This window comes from Ranitomeya variabilis, chromosome 4, assembly GCF_051348905.1.
Source record: "Ranitomeya variabilis isolate aRanVar5 chromosome 4, aRanVar5.hap1, whole genome shotgun sequence".
Taxonomy (NCBI): domain Eukaryota; kingdom Metazoa; phylum Chordata; class Amphibia; order Anura; family Dendrobatidae; genus Ranitomeya; species Ranitomeya variabilis.
The window spans coordinates 160,140,034-160,159,290 of NC_135235.1; the positions used below are offsets into that span (position 1 = coordinate 160,140,034).

The 19,257-nt window shown below is 41.9% G+C and overlaps 1 protein-coding gene across 1 annotated transcript in view; it reads right to left on the reverse strand.

The window, feature by feature from the left end:
• Positions 1–19,257, reverse strand: part of NRG3 (neuregulin 3) — a 1,406,690-nt gene that overhangs the window by 87,600 nt on the left and 1,299,833 nt on the right. The window contains exon 8 of the mRNA XM_077259354.1: positions 3,291–3,461. Coding sequence (XP_077115469.1) covers positions 3,291–3,461 — 171 coding nt within the window. The remainder of the gene's footprint in view (positions 1–3,290; positions 3,462–19,257) is intronic.

Below are 19,257 nucleotides of genomic sequence, written 5' to 3' on the forward strand. Positions count from 1 at the left end.
CATTATACAGCCAGGAATTTTTTGAGTTATTCTATACCTGCAATCCTCCATCCTTCTTGGGGTTTTTCTTTACACCACTCAGGTTATCACACAGCAGGCTAAATTTGGTATATTCCTTAGAGACACTGACCCTATTTTTATTACCAACTGTTCTAATATACTACCAGCCTCATGTTTTGGCACCATACATCATTTTGTTTCGTTGTATTTCACAATCTGCACTTGTCTATAGGATTACTTTCAACTGTACTTCATGAGTGACGATTTTCCTGACCCAAAGTGCCTTTTGGTATTTTTATTTTTAGATTTTAATTTTAGTGGTTAAAAAGTTTAGAACTTTGTAAAAAAAAGTTTTGTGTTGCTATTTTGTGAGACCTGTAACTTCTTTCTAGTTTTTCATAAACGGATAGATATGAGAGTGTGTTTGTTTTGATTTTCATACTGAGCTGCAGTTGCTAATGCGTCTGGGCTTTGTAAGAGTAAAGAGATGACAGGGATCGTAGACAGTAGGTCCCTGTCTACGATGGCAACCTATTGCCTGCTTGGGAAAGTCCACTGAAAAAATGGTGAGTATCACACAATTTACGAGAAAGGCACTTAAGTGATTCGATAGCAGCAATCGGTACCAGCTCTAATCCTTGCTCTAAAGGCAGATGCTAGCTGTACAACATTGTTGTGGCCTGCACTATATGGAGAGGGCTATTGAGCCTGCTATATATATTGTAGAATGCACTTTTGTGTCTTGGGTGGCAAAGTGTTAAATGACACCTTCAGTTAAATGAATAAACTTTACGCCACTTTTAGATCTTCATGGATACTACGTATTTGAAGCCCATTCATTTTATTATCAGCCATCTCTCTAAGTTTTTAATTCAATAACAAAAGTGTATCCTTGTCTTTAACCCCTTCTTGACCTATGACGTATACATACATCATCAGCATACCTTTGATGCGAGCTCTTGTGCATTTTTCCCTCCACATGACAGCGGATCTGATCAGCTATCATGTGCTTCTAAAAGCCATACTTGGATCCACAATCCATCCATGGCTGTTAGCAAGTTCAATGACACTATCAATCTTTGACAGCGGCATTTAACACGTGCTGGTGGAAATCTGGCTGGAAGCGTGTCACAAGTTCCACCTATCGGTGACCCTGTCATGTGATTGACAGGCATTGATGAGTTTTCATGAAAGCTTGGGGTCTGCAGAAGACCACAATGCCTGAAGTTGCAAATCTCCTATGAACGCCGGACAGCTCCCAGCGTTAATAGAAGATCATGATTTATTCTACACATAGTAGGACTGTAACAAAAGTGATCAGATGATAGCAGCTTCAAGTCTCCTAAGGGAACTATTAAACCCAGTAAAGATTTTAAAAAAGGTTTGAAAATATAAAACAAAAAGAAACACAAAAGTTCAAATCACTCCACTTTTGCCCCATTAAAAAAAACAATTAAAACGATACCCATATTTAGTATCAATACTTTCAGAAATGTCCAATCTATCAAAATATAAAGTAAATTAATCCGATTGGTAAATGGCGTAACGAGAAAAAAATTGAAATACCAGAGTTATGTTTTTTGGCTGTCGTAACATTGCAATAAAATGCAATACCAGGCAATCAAAACATTCTATCTAACCAAAAATGTTATCTATGAAAACATCGGATTAGCAGAAAAAATAAGCCCTCACCATGCCCGAGATCAGGAAAAAAGGAGACACTATTGGTCTTGGAAAATGAAGACAAATGAAGCAATTTTTTTTTCCTTACAAATTTCTGATTTTTTTTCACCACTTAAGTAAAAAAAGAACCTGTATATCTTTTGAATCTACACACTTGCACTGACCTGGACAATTAGATTGACAAGTCAGTTTTAGCATTTAGTGAACATGGTAAGTAAAAAAAACAAAAACTGTTTCGGAATTGCAATTTTTTTTGCACTTGGAATTTTTTTTCCCATTTTCAGTACACCATGTGGTTAAATCAATGTTGTCATTCAAAAGCAAAACTCATCCCACAAAGAAAAAGCCCTCACATGGCCATATTGACAGAAAAATAATAAATTTATGGCTCTTGGAAAAAGGGGAAGAAAAAATGAAAACGTAAAACGAAGTATCGATGGGCGCTGAATGGTTAAATATTACAAATACAGTGGAGTTCCATTTGGTTTATTTATTTATTTTACTCACTTAGGGGTCATATAACATTTGCTTCTCTTCACTCTAACCTCTGCCAAAAGACTAATTCTTTCAATGAACAGTGAGGCTTTTATAATCACTCTAGCTAACAGGTTCCTGCTTCAAATTCACAGACTTTTTAATTTTCTTTTGGGTTATAAGTTTTAGTTGTATTTTCTGTTTTCTTATCTTCTATCTATGAGCAAGGAGAAGAAGAGCAGGCAAAATTCTTCAAATATGAGGATTTTATGTTTTTTTTTTATCATCCTCAAGTTCATGTTATTTATATACTTATATTTTCCATGTAAAAATCTAGAAGATAGGTGCAGTAAAGAGGTGGCAGCACAGCCACAGCAATATAGAGACAGTAAGTACGCACAAAGTATCTGCAATTAGATGTGTAAAACGAATGCATTTCACATATTGCGCAATAAAAAAAATGTTATAAGGATGTTTAAGAACTTCCGCAAGTAGTATGTATCCAGTGTTTAAACACAAAGCTCTGCAGTTTTTAATTTTAATTTAATTTAGGATATTTCAATCATCATAAGCAGTTTTAGCCCCCTAGGGGAAGCAATTTTCCTTTCACACTGGAAGTAAAGAGTGCAAAGGGAAATTGCTTACCCCAGGGGTTTAAGAATCACAAATTAAATTCCAAACATGGTATAAAAACGCAATGCCAGCATTTTACCATCCTGGCAATTTCCACAGATCCCTTAATTAAACAGTATATTCCTGGAGATAAATAAGGTGAATATACAATATGTGGTACAAGTATAAAGTTAATAGTATTCACACAAACTGTAGCTAATACATTGATTTATCTTCGGAAAATATGCTCAAACTAAAAATATATGTGACATAAAACAAAAAAAATCAGTTTCCAAACAATTCTGAAACAAAAAAAAATTAGGAACTTTTATTTCATGGAAACAAATTAAAAGAGCTATTTCCTCTTGCCATCAATGTTTAAAATAATTCTTTGATTTTAATGCTTCATGCTCTTGTAACATGAGAACGTAGCAGCTCGCAAGATTAAAGCAGATAAGCTTCTCCTTTTAATCTTGAGATTGATATTGTATTTTCATGCTCCAGTGGTTTTCATCACTTACCCTTGGCAAGGGATTGTGTCCTGATCTATAAGTCCGGGCTCCTCCAGCTGCTGATATGCTGGTCCTGTAATTCCATTGAGGCGACCCCTGGGCAGTGGTGGAGTTCTTCGAAAGGCATTCCTCTGCAGCATCCTACTCCTTTGGCTAGGGCTGCAACATGTAGAAAGGCCCCTGGCACAAATAAAATACATAGTATTATACTATCTGTCATTTATTAACTGATTCTCAGAAATAGCTTAAATATTATAAGCTATTAAATGTTTAGCTAAGCAATAAGTGATGGTCTACAGCCACGCAAAGCAAAAAGATATAGGATGAATCTATAATCCTGAAGGCTATACATAATGCCAATAGGTGAAAGAGACATAGGAGTAAATTAGATGAGGAACCCCAATAGGGGATATTTAATTTGAAGACTAATATATTAATGCTTGTAGCAGAGATTAGGACAGCAACAAACCAGTAATAACAACGACAAATGGAATGATATTGGGAAATATTACATCATTCATTGTATTGAATTGTACTTTTTTAACAAAATAGCTATACCTCGGTCTGTGTACTATTCACCCAATATATATAAAAAAGAAAACAGTACCCATCAATGAACCTATAAAGGCATGTCCAAAAGGACTCCCAAGATATTACCTCAGGACTAATTGTGAACCATAGAGACAAAACAAACATTGTGGTTTTAATAAGCACATCAGTTTATTAAATTGATGAATAAAAGTTTAATTTTAAGGCCGGCGTCACACTCAGCATATGAAAATACGGTCCGTTTTTTTACGGCCGTAATACTCAGTAATTGTCCCAAAACACTGTTCCGTATTCAATGCGAGGATGTGATTTTTATGCACAAATTTATCTGTGTGTCATCCGTATGGCATCCGTATGGCTTCCGCACGGCGTTTTTTTCTCACAGGCTTGCAAAATGGACATATCATGGATCCATCGGCTCAAATATTCTTAAAAACATATATACAGTCTATATATATATATATATATATATATATATATATGTCGGTGAGACACATATATATATTTATATTTAATTCAGCGCTAGATAGCAGAAAAGCCGGTAATTCAATTGCTGGCTTTTCCTATCTCCTTCACAAACCCGACAGGATATGAGACATGGTTTACATACAGTAAACCATCTCATATCCCTTCTTTCATTACATATTCCTCTTTACTAAAGTAAGAAGTGTCTCTGTGTAAAATTTGGGGGCTCTAGCTATTAAATTAAAGGGTTAAATCCCGGAAAAAATTGGCAAGGGCTCCCGCACAATTTTTTCCGCCAGAGTGGGAAAGCCAGTTACTGAGGGCAGATATTAATAGCCTAGAGAGGGACCATGGTTATTGGCCCCCCCTGGCTAAAAACATCTGCCCCCAGCCACCCCAGAAAAGACACATCTGTAAGATGCACCTATTCTGGAACTTAACCTCTCTCTTCCCACTCCAGTGTAAGTGTGGGATATGGGGTAATGAAGGGTTAATGTCACCTTGCTATTGTAAGGTGACATTAAGCCAGGTTAATAATGGAGAGGCGTCAATTATGACACCTATCTATTATTAATCCAATAGTACGAAATGGTTAATAAAACACACACATTATTAAAAAGTATTTTAATGAAAAAAAAAAGACACATGGTGTTTTAATATTTTATTATGCTCTTAATCCACCTGAAGACCCTTGTCACCTGAAACAAAGTTAAAAAAACAAACAACAATATTCCATACCTTCCGTCATTCAGTCTTGTCCCACGCTGTAAATCCATCTGAAGGGGTTAAATCATTTTACACCCAGGAGCTCTGCTAATGCAGCTGTGCTCCTAGCTGTAAAATCTGAGGAATGATTGGAATGCAGGGGAATGTACTGTAGTTACCTCGAGTCGCGGTGATGCGCCCCCTGCTGGATGAACTCATATGAACTCGAGCCTGGGAACTTTTCAGAATATTTTCTCACGCTTGAGTATTTTCTGCGCCCGTAACATACCCGTATATTATGGATGCATAATATACAGCAGATAGGAGCTGCCCCATAGAGAATCATTGGGCCGTGTGCAATGCGTATTTTCTGGACGTATTTTCTGCGCTCATACGTCTGTAAAACTCGCTAGTGTGACACCAGCCTAATAGTTTAAAAGCAGAATAAAATCTTTGGTTAGGGTTTATTTGTCATTTGGCAATTTGTTAAAAGATTCTCAGCTGTGCACTGTTAGCCACTCCCATCTCTTACATAAGCTAGGTCCTGGCTAGCACTCATGATCAGAGTTAGCTTATGCTGCAAGGCTGGTGGTAGTTGGAAGTTCTTAATGGAGAAGGTGTTTGTTGGATTTGTCTCTGACTGTTGCTAGGTTTTGAGTGTGTGATAATTACCTTCCTTCTCCTACTGAACCCCATCCTTCATTCCTGGTGCATTACTCTGTTGTCTGTGTGAGTATATTTGTATGTTTGATATTTTCTGTTACCCCTGTTCGTATTACCTTGTTAGTCTGGTTGGTGTATTATCGTACACTGCTACTCCCCTCTTCCATGGGTGGGGAAGGGTACAGCTTGAGGGCGGATTCAGGAGCTAAGGCAAAGTACGTGTCCCTGGCATCTTCACCATAAGTCGTAATCTGGGGAACAGGGCGAGCTAGGGTGCCCTTCGAATTAGGGACAGAGAAGGTGCCCCTCTTCCTGGTGACACCCGACAACAGAATCGTGACAATAATATTTTTGCAATTTTTTTTCCCTTTTGCCCTAGCTCGGACACTTTCATTTTGTAGCAATTAAGAAGCCCAAAGATGTGCACCATTCCAAAAGGATTTGAACAGAATACTTATCTATAAATCAACAGTCTTAATGAAATTTCCCAACTGTTCTCACCATTTCAAGAATATATCATTTTCATCCAGGGTATTTGAGAAGTTATCTCACTCCCTTACTAGTTAGACGATTATGGAACATTAAAGAAAACCTGTCAAATCAGATTATAATATTCACTTACAGATATTTGATTAATTTGCAGGTAAAAAGTATTAAAAAAGTGTCCCAGCACTGTAGCGAAAGGATGTCTCAAGGGAGAAAGGGAGCTTTATTCCTTAAGGGAGCCACCAGCTTTCAGTCATACGGCATGTTAACGCAGCTACAGTCCCCGGTCATAGCATTAATAGCAGCATCTGAAACTTTTATAAAGCTCTATCCATGGCAATTTTTTTCCATTTTAAAACACATCAATGTAATTTAAAGGAATCTGTCAGTTTTTGCCATGTCATCTGAGAACACCAAGAGGTGATATGTGACTTACTAGGATGTGTGCAGTAATTTCAATACTATCAGTATTTTATCAGCAGGAGATAATCACTGCTGGACTAACTGCCCATGTGACTCCTTGTTCAACCATGCCCCCAACACTGACTAGTATCTTACTCTCAATTAGCAATATTTATACAAAGCTGCTAATCATTGGTGTTAGGCAGAGTCAGATTTACTAGAGAAAACACTGATTGTATCACAACTGCTGCACCCAGCAAAGTAAGTGATAGATATTTAGAATCAATATTTATTTTCCTACATCATGAGTCTCTCAGAGAAGTTAGCAGAAACCTAGTGACAGGTTTCCTTTAAAGGTTCTTGTCCTGCTTTCTAGTACCCTTCTAGTAAACAGTGTAGATATTCGCTAAGTATCAGTAGCTATTTTGATGAGCCCTATGAACAAGTAATGTACATTACTATGCGTTATTATTATTATTATTATATTATTATTATTTTTTTTATGGCAAAGGATAAAATACCCTATATGGATCAACATAAATAATAAAAGATTCATATATTGAAGGAATCTTAGACAATAACATTTGAAAAGTTCCACTAATGATCCCCTGACAACAATTGTTCCATCTCATGGAGGCTCAGAGTTATGTTGAGAATATTGGCTGTGTGATGAATAGAGAGGTTACAAGATAAAAGTCTTCTGCCTGACATGTCTCATTGTAAACATGTTTTTCTCAGTACAATGACTACAATTTGTTTCTCTTTTAACTTTGTTGTATGACATCAAAGGACATATAATACACTATATAAGAAAACACAACTCAAATTATTGTATTTTTTTCCTTCCTATATTTTCTGCAACTCAAAAGGTTGCAGTTCAAGTTGCACAATAAATCTAAGGGAATATATTTTGAAGACTAAACTGAATTGAGTATTCTTGACATTTATTTATAACAGGTTCAAAGTACAATAATACTGTTAGATATTCTGAAAATGTTGAAATACTGTTTTCTGTAAATATTAGTTTATTTTTATCAATTAACAAAATGCAAGGTGAATGAACAGAAGAGAAATTTAAATCAAATTAAGATATGCTCTGAACACCCTTCATTTTGCTGTAAAACATCATTAAAGCAACAAGTCTTATAAGTACACTTGCACAAAGATTTTTAGGAACTTGGCAGGGAGGTTGTTCCAAACATTTTTGAGAACTAAACACAAATCTGTTGATATTGTTCAGACTACAGCTCTGGCAAAGTCATATTATCAGGTCTATGACTGTATGCTCTTCTTTATGCTTTGGATAATTCTTAATGGCATTGGCTATAGGCATTGGGTCATTGTTAGAGAGGAAAGAACTTGTTCAGAAAACATTTGCCAATCTCAAAGTCGGCACGGACATTGCACATTTGGACTCGTGTTTGAATTCCCTAGCATTTTTCTCAAAATGGGCAAAATTTGTCCAAAGTTCGGTAAATGATAGAGTTTCCACTAATGATTTTGCTAGAACTTTGGCTAGGATAGTGGTGCTGTATGATGAGTGGTGTGAACATGTTTGATGAGGGGAGGAGGAGGAGAGAGGTGTCGTGGTTCTCAATGGCAAGAGACCGTAGTAAAGCATACAAAAGGACTAGCTCTTGGAAGATGGGAACTCGAGCTGACTGTGAGCTAAACCTACCGCACAACTAACAGTGGCCGGGTAGCGTGCCTACGTTTTATCACTAGACGCCCAGCGCCAGCCGGAGGACTGACTGACCCTAGCAGAGGAAAATACAGACCTGGCTTACCTCTAGAGAAATTTTCCCCAAAAGGCAGACAGTAGCCCCCACATATATTGTCGGTGATTTTAGAGGAAAATGACATACGAAGTATGAAGATAGGTTTAGCAAATTGAGGTCCGCTTACTAGATAGTAGGAAGACAGAAAAGGGAACTTCCCAGTCAGCTGAAAACCCTTTCAAAACACCATCCTGAAATTACTTTAAGACTCTAATATCAACTCATGACACCAGAGTGGCAATTTCAGCTCACAAGAGCTTCCAGCCTCAGAAATATTCAAAAACAGAGAACTGGAACAAAAATGCAAAACAATCTTAGGACTACAAGTCCAACTTAGCTGATAGTAGTCTAGGAGCAGGAACATGCAACAGAAAGGCTTCTGGTAACATTGTTGGCCGGCATAGAAATGACTGAGGAGCAAGGCTAAATAGAAACTCCCACATCCTGATGGAAACAGGTGAACAGAGGAGATGAAGCACACAAGTTCAGTACCACCAGTAACCACCGGGGGAGCCCAGAAACCAAATTCACAACAGTACCCCCCCCTCAAGGAGGGGGCACCGAACCCTCACCAGAACCACCAGGGCGATCAGGATGAGCCCTATGAAAGGCACGGACCAAATCGGAGGCATGAACATCAGAGGCTGTCACCCAAGAATTATCCTCCTGACCGTAGCCCTTCCACTTGACCAAATACTGAAGTCTCCATCTGGAAACACGGGAGTCCAAGATCTTCTCGACAACATACTCCAACCCACCCTCAACCAACACCGGAGCAGGAGGCTCAACGGAAGGCACAACCGGTACCTCATACCTGCGCAACAATGACCGATGGAAGACATTATGAATAGAAAAAGATGCAGGGAGGTCCAAACGAAAGGACACAGGGTTAAGAATCTCCAATATCTTGTACGGGCCGATGAACCGAGGCTTAAACTTAGGAGAAGAAACCTTCATAGGGACAAAACGAGAAGACAACCACACCAAGTCCCCAACACAAAGACGAGGACCAGCACGACGACGGCGGTTGGCAAACTGCTGAGTCTTCTCCTGGGACAACTTCAAATTGTCCACCACATGCCCCCAAATCTGATGCAACCTCTCCACCACAGCATCCACTCCAGGACAATCCGAAGACTCCACCTGACCGGAAGAGAAACGAGGATGAAACCCCGAATTACAGAAGAAAGGAGAAACCAAGGTGGCAGAACTAGCCCGGTTATTGAGGGCAAACTCCGCCAAGGGCAAAAAGGCAACCCAATCATCCTGATCCGCAGACACAAAACACCTCAAATAAGTCTCCAAGGTCTGATTAGTTCGCTCGGTCTGGCCATTAGTCTGAGGATGGAAAGCAGACGAAAAAGACAAATCAATGCCCATCCTAGCACAGAACGCTCGCCAAAATCTAGACACGAATTGGGTTCCCCTGTCAGAAACGATATTCTCCGGAATACCATGCAAGCGAACCACATTTTGAAAAAACAGAGGAACCAGCTCAGATGAGGAAGGCAATTTAGGCAAGGGGACCAAATGGACCATCTTAGAGAAACGGTCACACACCACCCAGATGACAGACATCTTCTGAGAAACAGGGAGATCAGAAATAAAATCCATGGAGATGTGAGTCCAAGGCCTCTTCGGAATAGGCAAAGATAACAACAATCCACTAGCCCGAGAACAACAAGGCTTGGCCCGAGCACAAACATCACAAGACTGCACAAAACCTCGCACATCTCGCGACAGGGAAGGCCACCAGAAGGACCTAGCCACCAAATCCCTTGTACCAAAGATTCCAGGATGACCAGCTAACGCAGAAGAATGGACCTCCGAGATGACTCTACTGGTCCAATCATCCGGAACAAACAGTCTACCAGGCGGGCAACGATCAGGTCTATCCGCCTGAAACTCCTGCAAGACCCGTCGCAAGTCTGGGGAAACAGCAGATAATATCACTCCATCCTTAAGGATACCTGTAGGTTCAGAATTACCAGGGGAATCAGGCTCAAAACTCCTAGAAAGGGCATCCGCCTTCACATTTTTAGAACCCGGTAGGTAAGAAACCACAAAATTAAACCGAGAGAAAAATAACGACCAGCGCGCCTGTCTAGGATTCAGGCGCCTGGCAGACTCAAGATAAATCAAATTCTTGTGGTCGGTCAATACCACCACCTGATGTCTAGCCCCCTCAAGCCAATGACGCCACTCCTCAAAAGCCCACTTCATAGCCAAGAGCTCCCGATTACCAATATCATAATTTCGCTCAGCGGGCGAAAATTTACGAGAAAAGAACGCGCAAGGTCTCATCACGGAGCAGTCGGAACTTTTCTGCGACAAAACCGCCCCAGCTCCGATTTCTGAAGCGTCGACCTCAACCTGAAAAGGAAGAGTAACATCAGGCTGACGCAATACAGGGGCGGAAGAAAAGCGGCGCTTAAGCTCCCGAAAGGCCTCCACAGCAGCAGGGGACCAATCAGCAACATCAGCACCCTTCTTAGTCAAATCAGTCAACGGCTTAGCAACATCAGAAAAACCAGTTATAAATCGACGATAAAAATTAGCAAAGCCCAAAAACTTCTGAAGGCTCTTAAGAGAAGAGGGTTGCGTCCAATCACAAATAGCCTGAACCTTGACAGGGTCCATCTCAATGGAAGAGGGGGAAAAAATGTACCCCAAAAACGAAATCTTTTGAACCCCAAAAACACACTTAGAACCCTTTACACACAAGGAATTAGAGCGCAAAACCTGAAAAACCCTCCTGACCTGTTGGACATGAGAGTCCCAGTCATCCGAAAAAATCAAAATATCATCCAGATACACAATCATAAATTTATCCAAATATTCACGGAAAATGTCATGCATAAAAGACTGAAAGACTGAAGGGGCATTTGAAAGACCAAAAGGCATTACTAAATACTCAAAATGGCCCTCAGGCGTATTAAATGCGGTTTTCCACTCATCCCCCTGCTTAATTCGCACTAAATTATACGCCCCACGAAGATCAATCTTAGAGAACCACTTGGCCCCCTTTATTCGAGCAAACAAATCAGTAAGCAGTGGCAAAGGATACTGATATTTAACCGTGATTTTATTCAAAAGCCGATAATCAATACACGGCCTCAAAGAGCCATCTTTTTTAGATACAAAGAAAAAAACGGCTCCTAAGGGAGATGACGAAGGACGAAAATGTCCCTTTTCCAAGGACTCCTTAATATATTCCCGCATAGCAGCATGTTCAGGCACAGATAGATTAAATAAACGACCCTTTGGAAACTTACTGCCCGGAATCAGATCTATAGTACAATCGCAATCTCTGTGCGGAGGTAGTGAACCAAGTTTAGGCTCCTCAAAAACGTCACGATAATGAGATAAAAATTCCGGAATCTCAGAGGGAATAGATGACGAAATGGAAACCAAAGGTACGTCCCCATGAGTCCCCTGACATCCCCAGCTTAACACAGACATTGCTTTCCAGTCGAGGACTGGGTTATGAGATTGCAGCCATGGCAATCCAAGCACCAACACATCATGTAGATTATACAACACAAGGAAGCGAATAATCTCCTGGTGATCCGGATTAATACGCATAGTTACTTGTGTCCAGTATTGTGGTTTATTACTAGCCAATGGCGTGGAGTCAATACCCTTCAGAGGTATAGGAACTTCCAGAGGCTCTAAATTAAACCCACAGCGTTTGGCAAAGGACCAATCCATAAGACTCAAAGCGGCGCCAGAGTCGACATAGGCGTCCGCGGTAATAGACGATAAAGAGCAAATCAGGGTCACAGATAGAATAAACTTAGACTGTAAAGTGCCAATTGAAACAGACTTATCAACCTTCTTAGTACGTTTAGAGCATGCTGATATAACATGAGTTGAATCACCACAATAGAAGCATAACCCATTTTTTCGCCTAAAATTCTGTCGTTCGCTTCTGGACAGAATTCTATCACATTGCATAATCTCTGGCGCCTTCTCAGTAGACACCGCCAAATGGTGCACAGGTTTGCGCTCCCGCAAACGCCGATCAATCTGAATAGCCATTGTCATGGACTCATTCAGACCTGTAGGCACAGGGAACCCCACCATAACATCTTTAATGGCATCAGAGAGACCCTCTCTGAAATTCGCCGCCAGGGCGCACTCATTCCACTGAGTAAGCACAGACCACTTACGAAATTTTTGGCAGTATATTTCAACCTCATCTTGCCCTTGAGACAGGGCCATCAAGGCTTTTTCAGCCTGAATCTCTAAATGAGGTTCCTCATAAAGCAACCCCAAAGCCAGGAAAAACGCATCCACATTGAGCAACGCAGGATCCCCTGGTGCCAAAGCAAATGCCCAATCCTGAGGGTCGCCCCGGAGCAAGGAAATTACAATCCTGACCTGCTGTGCAGGATCTCCAGCGGAGCGAGATCTCAGAGACAAAAATAATTTACAATTATGTTTGAAATTCTGGAAGCGAGATCTATCCCCGGAGAAAAATTCAGGTAAAGGAATTCTAGGTTCAGATATAGGAGCATGAATTACAAAATCCTGTAAACTTTGAACCTTCATAGCGAGATTATCCAAACCAATAGCTAAACTCTGAGGATCCATTTTAATCAGGAGAAATCAGAACCATTCAAGGATTAGAAGGAGAGAGAGACGAAGGCTGCAGTAAGCAGAGATGCAAGTGAATCAACTAATGAGCAAACTCAGAGAAAAAAAAAAAAATTCTCTGCAGACTTCTTTTCTCTCCTTTCTTCTGCCAATTATTTTAACTCTTGGCCGGCCAAACTGTCGTGGTTCTCAATGGCAAGAGACCGTAGTAAAGCATACAAAAGGACTAGCTCTTGGAAGATGGGAACTCGAGCTGACTGTGAGCTAAACCTACCGCACAACTAACAGTGGCCGGGTAGCGTGCCTACGTTTTATCCCTAGACGCCCAGCACCAGCCGGAGGACTTACTGACCCTAGCAGAGGAAAATACAGACCTGGCTTACCTCTAGAGAAATTTTCCCCAAAAGGCAGACAGTAGCCCCCACATATATTGTCGGTGATTTTAGAGGAAAATGACATACGAAGTATGAAGATAGGTTTAGCAAATTGAGGTCCGCTTACTAGATAGTAGGAAGACAGAAAAGGGAACTTCACAGTCAGCTGAAAACCCTTTCAAAACACCATCCTGAAATTACTTTAAGACTCTAATATCAACTCATGACACCAGAGTGGCAATTTCAGCTCACAAGAGCTTCCAGCCTCAGAAATATTCAAAAACAGAGAACTGGAACAAAAATGCAAAACAATCTTAGGACTACAAGTCCAACTTAGCTGATAGTAGTCTAGGAGCAGGAACATGCAACAGAAAGGCTTCTGGTAACATTGTTGGCCGGCATAGAAATGACTGAGGAGCAAGGCTAAATAGAAACTCCCACATCCTGATGGAAACAGGTGAACAGAGGAGATGAAGCACACAAGTTCAGTACCACCAGTAACCACCGGGGGAGCCCAGAAACCAAATTCACAACAGAGAGGTCAGAGAAGTGGTGGACTGTTATTCTTTTTTTTTTATAAACTTCATGTGTGGAGATTCTGTCAGCCAATCAGGGTGCAAAAAACACCCACAACGTCCAGACACATGGACATCTGGCATTGGCTGCCGAAGTCACATGTCCATTTCTATTTAAAAGCAGACATGTTGTTTTTGCGCCATTTTGTCAGTGTGAGAGCGCAGAGAGGCTGCTTCTTTTGCTGCTGAAAGTAGTCAAATAGTTAGCTAGGCAGTTTATTGTTAGCTAGTTCAGCTAAATAGGATCCTGTGTCAAACTGACTTTCCAGCATCTAAATCGCTTGAGCTAATAGTGTGGTGAAACCAAGAGAGTCCCACATTTCAGAATCTACATAGTTTGTACTGATAGTGTGGTGCAGCCAGGAGTCCAATATTTGAGAATCTAAATCATTTGTGCTAGAAGTGTGGTGCAGTAAGGAGTCCTCATTTTAGAATCTAAATAGTTTGTGCTAACAGTGTGGTGTAGCCAAGATTCCACATTTCAGAATCTAAATAGTTTGTGCTACTAGTTTGGTACAGCCACCAGGCCACATATCAGAATCTAAATCCTTTCTGCTAATAGTGTGATCCAGCTAGGAGTCCACATTTCAGAATCTAAGTCATTTCTGCTAATTGTGTAGTCCAGACACCAGGCAACATTTCTGAATATATATCCTTTCTGTTAATAGCGTGGTCTAGACACAAGGCAACATTTCAGAATCTAAATCTTTCCTGCTCATAGTGTGATGCAGCTAGGAGTCCACATTTCAGAATCTGAATCCTTTGTGCAAATTGTATGATCCAGCCAGCAGTATACATTTCAGCATCTAAATCATTTGCGCTAATTTTGTTGTCCATCCACTAGTCCACATGTCAGCATCTCGATCTTTTGTGCTAATTGTGTAGTCCAGACATCAGTCCACATTTTAGCATCTAAATAGTGTGTGCTAATTCTGTGTTACGCGATCTCAGCAAATAAATACTGATTGGTATTTTACTGACAGGTGACAGGCAGCTGTGGGCTTACAGTTGTGAAACAGCTAGTTAAAAGAGGGGAAGGTACATCAAATATGAGTGAGAAAAAGTGAGGCTTGTTGTTCCAGGTGTACGTGGGGTAGGTGGTAATGTTACTGAAAGCTCTACTGAGAAAACACCAGCTTTTCTATCCAAAGACAACTGACAACTTCTGTTACAGGATGGCATACTAGACTCCCTTTCTTTGGCAGCTGCACAATAGTGTGCCTTGTAGATGCGGTCCAGCAAGAGCATGGGCTTCAGTGGATGGCAAGCACTGCATTAAGTGACTTCTCCTCCTCTTCCTCCACCTTAACCTCACACACAGTACAGTCCTCAGAGGTGCCATCTCAATTACCTATGTTTCTCTCCCGCATCACTGCTCTCCAACCACCCAACCGACATACAAATTGTACCAATGGTATAATTATGCAGCATGGATGCATGGGACAAGGCCTGGGACATGGCTTGGACCAGCATTTCTAGCTGATGGCATTGATATTGAGCTCGAGATACTCCAGCACCAACCTCTTCAGTCATTTACTATGTGTCAGACTTAAAGTCTGTTCTGATGCATGGGCTGGTCTAAATAATGTCTGAAACCTTTCACAGAAATTGCTTCTGCCACTTACAATTCTGCTGCTGCTAATGTTTCAGCATTAATGTGTAGATGTTTCCAGGGTTGGAAGTCTATAACTGTGATGCACACTGTGTACCTCACTGCTGTATTAAGGAATCCACTCTTAAGCTTCTCTATAAGCATGTTTTGATACGTGCATATGCGCATGTCACTTTCCATCTGTGAAAATTTACTTCTGTACCGTGGATATAGCAGATTGGCAACCCAGTAGTCAGTACTAGGGTTGAGCGACTTTTACTTTTTCAGGATCGAGTCGGGTTTCGCGAAACCCGACTTTGTCAAAAGTCGGGTCAGGTGAAATCGGCCGATTATTGCGAAAAGTCGGGGATCCGACCGAAACACGAAACCCAATGCAAGTCAATGGAGAATCAAAGTCGGCAGTGAGTGGAGGACAGGAAAACACCAACAGAGCCCATTTTAATGCCAAAAACATCAATTCTTGTTACTTAAGCTTGTCAATCTTAATTTACCATATAATAATAGTTAGCCATTGAAAATTTGGGGGTCATTTGGCAACAGTTGTGGGGGGAGTAGGGCTGGCTCAAGTTTTTCGTGGGCTCAGGAAACGCAGACTACATCACGGCAGTGGAGCAGGGAGAGGTAAGTATTTCAACTTTGCAAGTGCTGTGATCCTGAGCAAGCAGGGGGGGCACACTCGTTCGCATTGCCACTGGCACAGGGCCCCTCAAAGTACGGCGTAGTGATTGACGGTGGGGGCACCTCCCACCGGCAGGGACACTTTTGCGTACTATGAGGGGCCCTGTGCCAGTGACGTCGCCAACGAGTATGCCCCCCACCTGTTGAAGGAACCTGCACTTTCATCTGCACCTTCCTCTTTGTCCCCGTGTAAGGTGGTATAGTATGCGGGAAGGGGAACCAGACTTTCTGCAGAGTCAGATACTGGCTATGTAGAGTGCAAGGGGAATGTAGTGGTCTGGGTCAATTATCCAGCAGACTCATCTAGCAGTGGCTGGGCAATGGGCAGGATGAGGAGGAAACACAGATATAGACCCAAAGAATAAAGTAGGCTAAACGCAGTTCAAAGTTGGTAACAGGAGTAAACAGGCAGCAATGCTTTGTTCAGTGGAGGAGAACAGCAAGGAGCGGCAGACACCGTTAATAGGCCCAACCAATCCAGTAGGCCAAATGCAGTTTTAAAATTCCTATAGGCCGAAAGCCTGAAGATTGAAGCTCAGGAGAAAAACACAGGAGAATACCAAGGAGCGGCAGACACTGTTAGTAGGCCCAACCAAACCAGTAGGCCAAATGCACTTTAATATGCGATATCGGCTGCAAATTGAGGCTCTGCATTGTGCAGTGAAGGACAGCTGTATTGAGTGGCGCAGACAGACACAGGTAGTAGGCCTAAATTAAAAAAGTTGGCTCAATGCAGTTTAAAATTGGTTACAGGGGTACACAGGCGGCAGAGCGTTGTTAAGCGGAGGACGATTGTCAGGACTGGAGTGGCCCAGACAGACTTAGTAGGCCTAAAATAAAAAAGTTGGCTCAAGGCAGTTTAAAATGGGTAACAGGGGTACACAGGCAGCACTGGTTTGGTCAGTGGAGGACGATTGCTAGGAGTGGCGCAGACAGACTTACTAGGCCTAAAATAAAAAAGTAGGCTCAATGCAGTTCAAAATGGGTAACAGGTACACAGGCAGCATTGTTTTGGTCAGCGGATGACAATTAGTAGGAGTGGCGCAGACAGACTTACTAGACCTTAAATAAAAAAGTAGGCTCAATGCAGTTCAAAATGGGTAATGGGTACACAGGCAGCATTGTTTTGGTCAGCGGAGGATGATTAGTGGGAGTGGCGCAGACAGACTTACTAGGCCTAAAATAAAAAAGTAGGCTCAATGCAGTTCTAAACTGGTAACAGGAGTAAACTGGTGGCACTGCTTTGTTTGGTGGAGGACAACTGGAATAAGTGGCTGACACAGTACATTGGCCTAAAAAGTAAGGCGGGCTAAATGTCTGCAAAAAAAATGTTCGTAAATAAACAGATGGTAAAGCAACGTACAGGGGTGGGTTCCTCTGCTGAGTACCAGATAGTGGTAGTTCGCGCACAGTATTCACAGGTCAAAATTTTGGGCATGGTCCCTGAATATATTTACTATCATCTCTCAATTTGTATTGGCAGTGCCATTGAAGGATTTAACAGCACCGACTAAACAGCGGTGGAGCACTATTTGAGCTGGGGGGGAACACTCTCTCGTGGGCGGCAGTACTGGCCCAGGGCCCCTCATATTACGACAGTGTGTCTGACGTTGGGTGTGCACCCCCACCGCCAGAGACACTTAATTGTACGATGAGGGACCCTGTGCCAGTGCCGTCGGCCAAAAGTGGGCACACCCACCTGTCCAGGCAATCGGCACTCACACGGGTGCTTGCGCCAAGTGGTGACCACGGGCCTGTGGGGGGAGTCAGCCCATTTAGGGAGGTGTTAAAAATGGCCTATGGTGGACATTCAGCAGCAGCAAATGGAGGAATTGGAGCAGTCATTAAGAGGAGTCCAAAAGCAAGACCTTTTTAAAGGAAAACTACGTGTCAGCAGGGGAAGGTGGGGCAAAAGAATGTGAAATCCATGATTGGTTCATTTTAATGAAGGTGAGATCATCAACATTTTGGGTAGCCAGACGTGTCCTTTTTTCGGTCAGTATTGAACCAGCAGCACTGAAGACTCTTTCTGATAGCACACTGGCAGCAGGGCAAGCGAGCTCCTGTAATGCATATTCTGCCAATTCAGGCCAGGTGTCTAGTTTAGATGCCCAGTAATCAAAGGGGAATGACCTGTGAGGGAGAACATCGATAAGGGAGGAAAAGTAGTTTGTAACCATACTAGACAAATGCTGTTCCCTGTCACTTTGAATCGATGCAGCTGTCCCTGTCGTGTCAGCGGTCATTGAAAAATCACTCCACAACCTTGTCATAAAACCCCTCTGTCCAATGCCACTTCGGATTTCTGCACTGCTAGCACCTCTGCCATGTTGCCCCCTACAGCTCGTGTGAGAACCATCACCACCGCTGTGTGCTGGGAATGCCAGAACCAAACAGTCTACAAGAGTTGCTTGTTTGGTAGCCAATATTTGCTGTAGATTCTCATGTGGCATGATATTTTGCAATTTCCCTTTGTAGCGTGGATCCATTAGGCAGGCCAACCAGTAATCGTCATCGGTCATCATTTTGACAATGCGGGGGTCCCTTTTTAGGACACGCAAGGCATACTCAGCCATGTGGGCCAATGTACCAGGTGTCAATTCACTGCTTCTGCTGGGTTGAGGAGTGTTATGACCCCAATGGCAGAGGGTCTCAGAAATAGTTTCTAAGTCTGCAAACACAAAAACCAGCTCATAGGGCAGTGGTAACTGATCTGACCATATATCTAATCCTAGCACCACAAATAACAACAGCCGGGGAACGTACCTACGTTGGTTCTAGACGTCTCGCGCCAGCCGGAGAACTAACTAACCCTAGAAGGGAAAAGAAAGACCTTTCTTGCCTCCAGAGAAAAGACCCCAAAAGTTGGATACAAGCCCCCAACAAAGAATAACGGTGAGGTAAGAGGAAAAGACAAACGTAAGGATGAGCTAGGTATTTAGCAAAGAGAGGCCCACTAGCTAATAGCAGAATATAGTAAGATAACTTATATGGTCAGCAAAAACCCTATCAAAAATATCCACGCTGGATATTCAAGAACCCCCGAACCGTCTAACGGCCCGGGGGGAGAACACCAGCCCCCTAGAGCTT